This window comes from Malurus melanocephalus, unplaced genomic scaffold, assembly GCF_030028575.1.
Source record: "Malurus melanocephalus ecotype Western Australia unplaced genomic scaffold, MMel_1.1 scaffold_6, whole genome shotgun sequence".
In the NCBI taxonomy this organism is placed as follows: domain Eukaryota; kingdom Metazoa; phylum Chordata; class Aves; order Passeriformes; family Maluridae; genus Malurus; species Malurus melanocephalus.
Window position 1 is genome coordinate 3,756,035 of NW_026623238.1, and position 12,590 is coordinate 3,768,624.

General features: G+C 35.7%; 1 protein-coding gene across 2 annotated transcripts in view; it reads left to right on the plus strand.

Moving 5' to 3' along the window:
* MYT1L (myelin transcription factor 1 like) overlaps window positions 1–12,590 on the plus strand; it is a 216,919-nt gene that overhangs the window by 129,203 nt on the left and 75,126 nt on the right. For both annotated transcript variants that reach the window (XM_057371820.1, XM_057371813.1), the window contains 2 exons: window positions 5,125–6,102; window positions 10,588–10,722. In XM_057371820.1, the coding sequence (XP_057227803.1) occupies window positions 5,125–6,102; window positions 10,588–10,722 (1,113 nt within the window). The remainder of the gene's footprint in view (window positions 1–5,124; window positions 6,103–10,587; window positions 10,723–12,590) is intronic.

The following is a 12,590-nucleotide window of genomic DNA, read 5'->3' on the forward strand; positions in this document are numbered from 1 at the left end:
ATTTATAATACTGACTCCTACTGTGACTACTCCTGCTGTGTTCTTCAGCTCAGAACTTCCTTGCCACACTTAATGACTTCTACTCTCCATTTATTTTACTTTGAGCATTGATTATTAGTTGAATACTATCATTGCAGGAGAGTCTAAGCAGTAAGGCCTGGTATTAGAACTATTTTAAGTAGCTGTTGCAGGCTGAGGGGTATTAGTGAAAAAAAGATTGAATATAATGGAATAGCTAGAGTGAATCAATTAACTGAGTGAACAGTTATCTTTTTCTTTTGACTTTCATTAGGTATATAAGGTCCGTAAAGTAGCCAATTATGATAAAAAACAAATTGATTGGATCTTTACCGATAGCACTTCAATTGTAAAAGAACTYCAGAAAATTTTTCAGAGATGAAGAAAGGATTCTAGGTGCACATGCTCAGCCTCAGAGCTCASTGCCTCCCTGACACAGACATATTCAAAGGCTTGGGCTCTGATCCAAATCCCATGTCATATAAGAGTGTTTAGACTTTTCGGAGACCTTGCTTAGGTCCTTGGAGAGTTACACATGTCCTCTATTTCTTCCATGTGGAGTGGAGAAGTTGAGAGCTCCCTGAGTTTTCCACCTCTTCAATGTCCTTACTTTGAAAATTRTCCCGAAGAAGGCAATGTACAAATCCCCCTCTCCATTTTATGCTGTAACTTTCTAAGATTTGGGATTCATTTGTGCCACCATTGTCTTGCTAAATATTTCTCATAGGCCAGCTGTTGGAGACTGTAATGTGGAGATGTGTGCATGTACTTCACATTACAGCTGAGTGGGAGAAGAATGGTGATGCAGTAATATCATGTCTTGAGCTCTTAGGAAATAATAAGTAGCAGTGGGAAGAGCAGTGAATTGATTTAAAACAGGAATTACTGCCTGGGTATTGAAACATCCATCTGGGCAGGAAGCCTGTGTGACTACATGTAGGTTCAGCTTCTTAGCCATCATGTTTTCCCATGCTTGGAAGTGAGTAATTTGATACATGGACAACAGATCTGGAAAGCCTTGTTTCTGAAGTTGTCCTTTGGTAGGAATATAGCTACTATTTCTGAAGCATCATTGCCTCTCTCTGCAGAATCTCTCAATCTAAATTCTGTATATTTTCAGTTTCAAAAGGAAGGTGCTGTTTTGCATGACTCCCTATACTAAAACCAGCAAGCCATTTCTTCTGACAAAAAATTGCTTAAATTTGGATGTGATAGGAACAAGAGGAGGAAACAATCACAGATGTAGAGGCTATAGTCCTTATTCTCCAGTGACTCCTGGTACGACATGGAAAGAGTCACTGATCTTCTCTGTGTCTCAATTTCCCATCTGTAAAATGGGGTTAAAATACCTACCTCACAGGGGTGTTGTGAGGCTTTTTTTAAAAATTGTTTGTAAAGTGCTTTGAGATCCTTGGATGAAAGGTGCAATAAGAAATCAAGTTATTCACTTTTTTTTGGTGCAATACAAGTGCACTTCTGTTGAAATGGCTAAAGGCTTCCATCTCTTTATAGCTCTTCTACATTATTCCACTGTAATTTCCTCCTGTCATTTGTTATAACTGCTGGGAGTTAAAAAGAACAAATTTAGAATAAAAAATATCTAAATTGTCATGGTATTGTGTGGATGAGGGCTAGAATAATCTGGGATTCTTTTTTAATTGTGTTGTGTATTCTTTGTCCATACAGCCCTAAAGTTAACAGAGAAGSGATATATTAACTTTGTTCATTCTTTACCTAAACTGGTTAGTTTGTGTGTTTCTGAGATAAACTCAGTCTCCTCACAAAACAGAAACCTTCGGTTTGCATCAGTTTCCAAAACTTATGCAAGGGGTAGAGTAAGTCTTTTAGCTCTCTGGGTTTTGCAGTCGTTTAATAGACAACCATTAAACAGCACAGATAGTTACTGAGTTAAAGATTAAATCTGAGGAATCACAGAAATATGAAATGAAAGCAAGATTAGATTTTAGAGAGCTGAATCAAAGGAAAGGCATAAAGTTCACATRGAGCTGCAGTTCTACCATATTTCCCATAAGATCTTTAACTAATTCTCAAACTGATTCAGTGTTTAAAATTTCATATTGATAAACAGTTGATACAGGTACCTCACCAGAGCAGGCTTGGAATCCAACTGTTATTGAAGAGATGACATGGCATACATAAATGTCCTTCTCATTGAAATTAACTTCTTCATGGAGATTAGAGATATGAGTGAAATAGTTTTTTTAAAAAAGGAGATGCAAGAAAAGGCCAAAAATTAAAATAGGAGAAATGAAACTCAGTATAAATATTTTGCTTTCCCACTCTCATCTTAATGCTTTACGCTTTCTTCTCCTCCACTACCTTTTGCTTCTTCACTTAATGATTGAATAGATGGCAGACCAGAAAAGGATATAGCCAAACAAACAGAATAAAAAATACTGTAGTTACAGCTTTCACCCATCTTCCCTACAGAAAAAGGAATTTAGATGTCTTCTATCATACAGTACATGATCCATATTTTGACTTTTCACTTGTGGGAGCAAGGTATAACATATTCCTCTCCTTGGTGATCATTTACAAACACAAACCCCCCTTTTAAGAAAAAATCCCTGAAACTTTTCCCATTTCTGAAGCTGGCCTAGAATGATCACTGCGTACCTGAGGAGGTCTCAGGATAACTTGAGAAAAAAAAAAGAAATTTTCTGCTTTGCATTTCAGTACCAATTACACGTAGATATGGACTGATTTCACCAGTGTTTGTCAATACATCATCCTAAACTTGAAGCCACTGGCAAATTTGGAGCTATAGCTCATTGCTTCTTTAATTGCTATGTCTGACTGCCCATCAGTGTAATTACARGAAGAACCCCACAAAAGCATCAGTTTTACTGAGCAATCTTCTTGGCATCAGATTTTATCCTTAATATTTAAATTAATGTGGGACTTGTTTGTACATTTTAYTTCAGAAAATTATTATTGGTGTATTTGCTTTTCAAATAGCATAAACTAGTTATCCAGTAATCCTTCATTGCTTTCTTCTATGCAGTTATTCAAGGTGGACATTTTTCAAATAGGAAGTGTAAGTGGCATCTTTGCTAGTTCACTGAAAACCTGATAGTCCAATACACTTAATTTTTGTGGTACTGAAATATAAATGTGAATGATAATTATCTTGAAAAACACAGCAACCAAAATAAAAGCACCTTTTATGATTAACAGATAACCCACTACTGACTTGGAATATCTTGTTATGTAAAAATACCATACAATCTACCTTCTTAGTTATCTTTCTTCTGTATTCAAGTAGATRACATGTAAGAAAAAAACTTTTACCATTATAGCATCTTTTTCTCTAGACATAGCCTAGTCATCAACCAGTTCTGCTGCTTAACTACAGCCTACTATCATCCCAGGATCCCTAACCACTGTGTAGAAGAAATACTATCTTGTAGCTGAAATATTAATTATTGTTCTGTTGAGCTTTGTATTTACAACTCTGATTTTTGTCTACTGACATAAAAACTATTTTTATCAAACACTATTTCCTATTACCAAAATGTTAGTGTGGAAGTCACCTACTACCTGAAATTTCCCACTCTGGTTTGTTTAACCCAAAACATGAGTCACACTTTAGAAATTGCTAYGTTTTTAGGTGTACTTGTGTTGAAAATGCATCTAAGCTAAAAAGATTTTATCAGAAATTGATGGACTAGCTCTTGAGCAGGTGTTAATTTTCCTGACTTTACTGGTTTCTTTCAGTTTGCACCAGCTGATAAACTGGCCTAGCATGTCACTATAATGACAGTGTTTGAAAGATCTMGTTACTTTCTTTCCCAGTTGTGATGCAAAACATTGAAATACAGCTTGGGTGGCTGATTATCAAAATACAAGTTATACAACGTTCATTGCTCCGTGATAATGACTGTGTATGTATTTTAAGACTAAGTCTAAGAATGGCATAACTTCTGAGTGAATATGAGATTACCAGAAGATGCTCTCTGGATTATACTTGTCTGACTGAGTATGGGTATCTTTAGGGTGGGCATCAAGTCTGAGTCCCTTTGCTGTCAATGAAGAGAAACAGGCACTCCTAATYGTTACTGTTTTATTCTTAAGAAGATATCTTGACCAGATGAAGTGGGCTGTGTCCATAAAGTGTCTGCTTCTCTTACTGACTAAGGATGGAACTATGGAATAGCTTACTCAGATGTAGATGCCTGCCTTGCTTGTGTCACCCTCAGGGCCTCACATTGGCACCATCTTATTAAGCTGTCCCCCTGTTATTCAACAGTTACTAGAACAAAGCTGAGTAAAATGTGGTAACTCAGCACCATTTTGTCACATTTTACAGAATAGTAGATTACAGCCCTATCATACATGTATGACCATAAAATTTKGCCTAGCATATTTACTTATAATTAACTTGCACTTGTAATTCCTTCTATCTTCCTTTCACGTAACAACTCTTTAAAAAGTCTTACTTCTCTACAGTTGAACTGAGAGATTTTATTTTACTGATGGATGCACTAAGTAAAATGCCATTTTAATCTTTGTGTGCAGTTATTGGTCAACTAGTGTGAATAGTGCTTATGGTGTTAAAAAAAGTGACATTTTCCTTCTTGGAGTATAGTCTTTCGCTGAATGGTGTTCATCAATAAGAGAATAAATCCAGTAGTACTCACTCCTTTGCCATCTACCATATTTACAGGAAACACAGGAGTGAGAAAAGTTAGAAACATAGGCARTTATGTCATCTGAATAATGTGATTGTAATAAATCCCATAAAACTGTGAATATAGAAGTGAAAGAAGAAACCTAAGTATTTATGCCATAATATTTAGCCGCAGTGGTAATTAGCATTTTGATTGCCTTTTTCTTATCAGTTCTGTGAAAGAAATTCATGTGAATAGCAAATAAACAAAAATAGCCCTGTGGACTATGGAGAATTCAGTTCAAATGGGCCAGCCATAGCGTTCTAGAATTGCTGTATGATTAACAATATTTGACATGCAGTTTGTTTTCTGTCCGTGCAATTGCAACAACAGTTCCAATTGTAGCCACTTTTTTCTTTTCTTTTCCTTTTTCTTTCTTTCTTTGTTTCTTTCTTTGTTTCTGTTTTTTATGCAGAAGACCATCAAATGAATTGTCACAATACTCGAATAATGCAAGACACAGAAAAAGACGATAACAATAATGATGAGTATGATAATTACGATGAACTGGTGGCCAAGTCATTGTTAAATCTTGGCAAAATTGCAGAGGATGCAGCATACAGAGCCAGGACAGAATCAGAAATGAACAGCAATACATCTAATAGTCTGGAAGATGATAGTGACAAAAATGAAAATATCGGTCGGAAAAGTGAGCTGAGTTTAGATTTAGACAGTGATGTTGTTAGGGAAACAGTGGACTCCCTTAAATTATTAGCACAAGGACATGGTGTAGTGCTTTCAGAAAATATTAATGACAGAAATTATGCAGACAATACTTCACAGCAAGATAATAGGAATATGAACTTTGTAATGCTAGGGAAGCCTGTGAACAATGGACTTACTGAAAAAATAGTGGAGGAGAGTGATGAAGAGGTGTGTCTCAGCAGTTTGGAATGCTTAAGGAACCAGTGTTTTGATCTGGCTAGGAAACTCAGTGAGACAAACCCACAGGAAAGAAATCAACAGCAAAACATGAACACTCGTCAGCATGTCAGGCAAGAAGATGACTTCCAAGGAAGAACACCAGACCGGAATTACTCTGATATGATGAACCTAATGAGGCTTGAAGAACAGTTGAGCCCCAGATCTAGGACTTTTTCTAGCTGTGCGAAGGAGGATGGTTGTCATGAAAGAGACGATGATACCACCTCTATTACTTCAGATAGGTCTGAAGAAGTGTTTGACATGACAAAAGGTAACTTAACCCTGCTTGAGAAAGCAATTGCTTTGGAAACTGAGAGAGCAAAAGCCATGAGAGAAAAAATGGCAGTGGAAGCTGGAAGGAGGGATAATATGAGATCATTTGAGGAACAGTCTCCAAGACACCTTTCTGGAGATGACAGGAAGCCTAAACCAAGTGACGGCCATGTCAAAAAGCCATATTATGGTAAAGGTAATATTTCTATATACCGTATGTTATGTCATGAGAAAGTGTGAGCTAACATGTTAAGTTTTTGCATAGATTTCTGAAATGAAGTTATTAATTCCACGTAATGGGAACTTTATGAAAACTGTRGTATGACATGATTGTAAAATAACATCATGCTATGATTATAAAATAAAAGAATTCATTCTGCAGTGTTAGAARTATCTACAGTATATCATTGGCTGAATTAAAAAAGTAACTTCTCAGGGAAATGAAACAAATAAGAGATCATGTTGAAAGAGGCAAAGATTTTTCTCAAGGTTTTAATATATTTTGTAGTAATAATTAAAAAAGAGAATTGTGTTGCAAACCGTATTGGAGGGGGGGTTATGTAGCAGATAGTCAATCAGCTATGTAGTGCATATATTAAAGATTGGATTGGGTAGGTGGCATTGTGACTTATAAAATTATCATCAAATGACAGTTATTGATGAAGCCTCTACGGTCTAAAATGTAGAATTGTCTGATAGAAATTGAGCAGTATCAAAATGACCGATAACATAAGATAGGGGCAGTGACTGCACATTAATTATCTTAAGATAGTAAGGTAATGGAAACCATTTGCTATGCAAGGCATGGTGTGGCCTGGGCTGAGATCAATAGCAATTTCTTTCTTATGTGCATTCCACTTCACTGGTTTCATTCCATTGTGGAAACAGTTAAGGTGCTGCCTTGACCATAATTCAATACAAAGAAAACAAAACAAAAAAAAAAAAAAACCCAACAAAACAAACAAACAAACAAACAAAAAAAAACCCCAACAGACTAAAGGTTACCTTTAGAAGGCCTTTTAATTTGCAGGATTATCATGGTGATGGTGTGTTTATATTATGACACCCCTCTTTAATGTGTTTACATCTGTACGTGTAGGGCCATGTTGTATTAAGTGTTCAATACCTTCTGAGATTCACTGAACACCCCTGATTCCCATTGACTTTAGTGGAAGTTGAGGATGTGGTATTTCTTGGGAGATGCTAAACAGGAACTAGGTTTATCTTATATTTGTTGTAAAAATACTGGTTTTGCTTTTACAATTGAGATGGTGGGCATTTTTCTCTTTWTTTATAAATCCCTGTTTTGAAAAAGTAATCTGCCTGTGATGTTCATGTAGGCAGACAACATCTTGGATTCCAAGAAAGGTTTTGATAATTTTTTACTAGCCTTAAACAAAAGTAAAAATCAGTCTGTTAGAAAAGCATGAAAATTACTTACATCAAAGACTGCTGCAATGTATTTTAGTGAAGTTTTGTTTGTTTTAATCAGAAGTGTGTGGTCCAGTGTATGCTGTAGTAACTTCAGGTATTGGGGGAAGACAGCTTTATTTAGTTAATGTGTTACTGCATAGCCATGTGGATGTTGTGGTAAATGTCGTTTGTATATGACCTAATAATAGATCCATTTCCCTTTGAATATGTGTCTCTAAAAACACAGAAAACATGGCAAACTAAAAATAATTTTTGAAGTTTTTAAACTCTGGTAGTGTCCAGCCTTTTCAGTCTGTATGTGGCTGGCAAAACATTTTTGCATATAGGCCCACTGTCTCCAAAAAGCCTACATAGTTTCTGACAGTGAGAAATTTATGCCCTGTCTGCAGCTTTCTGAACCATCCTATTTCTTGGGAGCTGCAGGCTGAATTGGTAGTAGGTCAAAGTTTCAACCAGGGACTAAATACTGTGGGAGTTTGTGGAGTGGATCATTCTTCACCTTTTTAACAAAAAAAAAAAAAAAAAATCCCAAAAAAAAAAAAAAAAAAAAAAAAAAAAAAGTGGGAAACATTCTGGTAGTTTCTGAGAGAGGAAACTTTAAGTAATACGACTGCTTATATCATTTGTTCTCCAGTCACACATTATGTTCCAGATACTCCTGGAAGAGATACCTACAGAGATGTATAATATGGTTAAGTGGAAACTTTTTTAAGTACACAGGTTTGCAGTGAGAACTACCTCTTGGCTTCAAAGATCACAGAAACAACTCATTAAGGGCCCACTAACCATTTCCCCCCTGCCATTTTAAGCTTTCTAAACAGTCTTTCTTCTGAAATTTATGCATTTTGAAACCTTTTTTAAAGTCCTTTGGCAACTTTCACTCAGGAAATGCTTCCCTTATGGCAAGGAGGGAGGAAAGGTTACAGAGTTCAGTAAAACTGCAATATTTCTCCCAAATAGCAGAAAAGGATTTACAAAACAGTACCCATTTTTTTTGTATAAAGTTGTGAAAAGTTTACTCAAATGTCTTCCATTAAAAGCAATGGGAAATTGTGCAAGTGCAATTTTATGCAAGTTTTGAAATCATTAAGAGTAGTGTACAGCATCTTTTCTGACTCATTAGACCATAAAGGCTCTTAAGGATCTGATATGTGCTTTAACTTTATGGTGTAGACTTGAATATGGAGGAGGATTTGCTYGACACTGTAGGATGCAAGTGTCTAGATCCTCAACCTCTCCAAATTACAATACCTTCACTGGCTTTGGTGGAGTTCTGACAATGTTGAGCAACTAAAGTTCCACTAGTTTAAAGTCTCTAAAAAGCCATTATGGTCTATTAATCATCTACATTTCTTGCAGTCCTTGAATATTGTTATATTTACATAATTTATATTTCATTTACATTATCTATTCACTTACCTAATACTTTTACACATCCCAAAGTACTTGACGAGTTGCTTAGAGTTGTGTATGTATGTAGCTGTGGGCTTGCTGTTCTAGTGGTCTCAGCACAGGCCTATCTGGCAGGAATTCAAATCCCTCCTCTGACATTTGCTCCTTCTGTGGCCTTGGGTTTAACTTCTTGATCTCTTTCTTCARTTTCTGGATGTATGAGATTATGGTCTTTACAGGAGTGTTGTGATAATTGTATAGCACATTGAAGATAGATTTAAATGTTCACTTGTCATTAAAGAGCATGAAACAAAGAACTGTGTTCTACAGTCAAGATGCACGTTAAATAAAATAAAACTTTAATCATTAGGGATTCCATTTGCAAAATACAAGGATATCATATTAAATGTTATTTAGGTATGATACTAAATTTTAAGAATGGATTTAAGCCATGGAGTCTTAAAATATCTTGCAATGAGCTAAAGRATTTCTCTAAAATGAAAGTGTTTTGGAAGAACTTGAAAAGTAGAAGTATATATGAAAGATGCCAGAGGGAAATGAGGGGAAAATAAGTCAACAAGAGAATGTGAACTCTGAATTGTATTGATTCTTGCTGAAAAGAATTGGTTGTACRTGAAGTTCTACAGGTACTGAAATTTCTACCTATTGTACTGAGGATTCTGCTTTTTGAAACTGGGATGGAATTGAATGTATAAAAGATGTACTGGAAAACAAGTAGCAAAATCTTATTTTCTGTAGATAAAAGCATAAATACTGAAGCAGAGAAATTACAAGAGCAACATAAAATTATTAAATGAGGATATTGAAAGAAATGATGGACTAAAAAAATATTGGTGATTTTGAGCCAAAATTGTAGCAGTTCGAGTATCCTGAATTTTATCCCTTTAATACTAATATGAAAATCAGCAATAATGTCCAAAATCTGGCAACTGTGGTCAAGATGATAAGATGTAATTTGTATCATGTGCTTGGCTGGAAGGATAGGGATGTTACTTTACAGACGTTCTGTTAAAGGAAATAAGCTGATGAAGTTATGTGGGAAAGTTCTAATTCAAGATTAATCTCACCCATATTCCACTACGTTATTGGCAGAAAACTTTATTTTGTGRAGAAAATGTCTAGATAGACTTTTCTTTGACTTGTAGTCAGAAGACCCAACAACATTCTAAAAAGTCATTAACCTTTCAAGCATATGAATATTCGAATGTTACATATGCATGTTGGTAATGGCCAAGATTTACAGAGCAAGCAATGCTTTCAGTAATTCTGATTACAATGTTTACTCCATTGTAATTTATTGAAGAGAAAGGAATATTTATGTAATTTTACCACTTCATAAGGAATTTAAAGAAAACAAGAGTAATTTCCTCCGTGAGACTTGGAAAAGGGATTGATTTGTGCTGAATTTTGGAATCGTTATGCTGGAGAGTTGGGTTTGCTACTCTCAGGACATTGAACTGCTATGACAGTACATTTGCAGACCTTAATACATGAGGCAAATAAGAMTGTAAAGAAGGGAAACTCGAACTAAACAGTTTCCAAATGACCTTGCACCCCTGAGCTAATTCTTGCCAGCAGAACATTGATTGACAATGGTATGGCTTTGCTGTAAAAAGGTCATTTTCCAATCACTGTGAATGGATATTGCYGTGATCATGGAGCCTGCAGTCTCAGAAGATAACAGGATAAAAGTGACAGAACTGTGATAAGAAGGGTGTTTTTTTTCCAGTTTTCATAATAACATTTACCAAAGAGTAAATGACATGATTAAATGAACCTTCTTACAGAAATGTGAAAAGCCTCATTCACTTGACACATTTGTTGTAAATTATAGATCCCTCAAGAACAGAAAAGAAAGAGAGCAAATGTCCTACCCCTGGGTGTGATGGAACTGGCCATGTAACGGGGCTTTACCCCCATCACCGCAGTTTGTCAGGATGCCCACACAAAGATAGGGTCCCTCCAGAAAGTAAGTTCACATTCTTTCATGGAAACTGGGGATAAAACTACAAAAACTTTTCTAGCATGCTTTTTAAACCTTTTATTTAAAAAATTAATTTCATTTTTCAGTATGGTTTGTCTCAACTTAGTCAACTGTTCTGTGTTATACTTTTTYCTTTATTCCATCATTTCCATTCTCTACTAACTTTACACTTAAAGAACAACTTTTAAAGCTGTATTCTTTGATTTTGAGGATCCTAGGTTATTTTTAAATAGACATTATCTGTCAACAAAGGTTTCCAGAAGATGTGCACTGCTTTTGCTTCTGCGTGCTAATGTCCCATCAACTGTCTTTATTGTCTTGTACAGGAATAAAAATTCCTGAAAAACTTGCAGCCCCTTTCCTTTGTTATTGTTGTGTCTGAAATATAGTTTATATTAAACTAGTGCATATTATAAAAAATAATAATTTGGCTGTTTACTTAGTTACAGAACTCAGGATTTTGAGCAAACATCTCCTGTCAGTCACATGGGTGGAACTTCCTGCCATTTCAGCAAATTCTTTTCATAGGAAGTCACCCATATAAGCTCATGGATACCCACCTGTAGGCAGAGGGCTTCATTTCTGGAAGTCAGCTCTTTGGCTGGTGAAATCAGCACAGTTCTGTTGAAGCTAATTGCTCTATGCTGATATTCCTCAGGAAATGTCTAGCTAAGATCCAATTCTGTTTCCCACCAGTTTTAAAATGGAATTATGGATTCCATTCAATATGGACCTAAAATCCTCACTGTCCATCAGCACTTACAGACTTAACCTCAATGAATTTGCCTCAGCCTTAAGGAAATATTATAAAGACAGTCAGAACTAAAATGGTCCCCAGTTTCCAAAGGAAAGTGGAGTCTGATGGACAGGAAAACAGAAGTGGATTAGTCCTGCAAGAGTGGCAGACATAACAAGTCTCCTCTTTCCTGGTACAGTGGCTTCTTCCAGAAGTAAAGTGATGAGGAAGTGCTTTAGGAAACTTTGCTGTAGTTTGGTTGGTCTCTGAATACAGTAGAACAAACAAAGTAACTTCTCTGCTTTCCAAGACCCTGTAATTTTCTGAAACAMAAATATTTATTCAGTTGCTCAAAGTTCTATCATTTTTTTCAAATGGTGAATAAAAAGTTTCTTAGAAGACTTTGTAAATCAAAGAAGAATATAGCTTTAAACTGTTTGCATGCTCTTCTATCTACTAAAATGACAAAGGTGAGCTCATCTTTTTTTTCTGTGATGTTGGCTTTGTAAAGCATGTTTCAAGAACAGCTTTGAATATTAGGAATTTCAGAGTGAATCTTTTGCATCTATACACATTTTAGCACACTGATTATGGGGTGATGATGATGATGGTTATCTTTTAAGGAGTATACATGGTTTAATTCTCAAGTCTCTGAGCAGCTTTTATTCAGTTCTTAACTCAGTCGAGGTATCTACTGATTTTATTAGATCTTCTCTTTTTTATTGAGTGAGAACTAAATACAGGCTTCCAGACTACTTCTTGGGTGAATAAATCAGAACTTCACAAGGGCTGGATGGACTTTTTCCACTGAGTGATGTACTGCCATCCAGCTCCGATTCRGATATGCCTCATGTCCTAAGAAACTCTTCAGTGTTCCCAAAAAGTTCTTGATAATTTGGCCCTTCATAGCATGAGTTTTATGATTTAGTGGAGTACTGCTCTGAGCAGCCTTGGAGTAAATTTTCCATCCAGCTTGCAATGGATGTGAAAGTAAATCAGTTTACTTGTTTAAGCTTGTACCACTTCTTTATTTWTACATGTTTTTTTTCTGCCATCCCTCAATTTTTATGTGCTTAATTTTGGTTCTTAGTATTTTCAAATAATAAAAAAAATCACA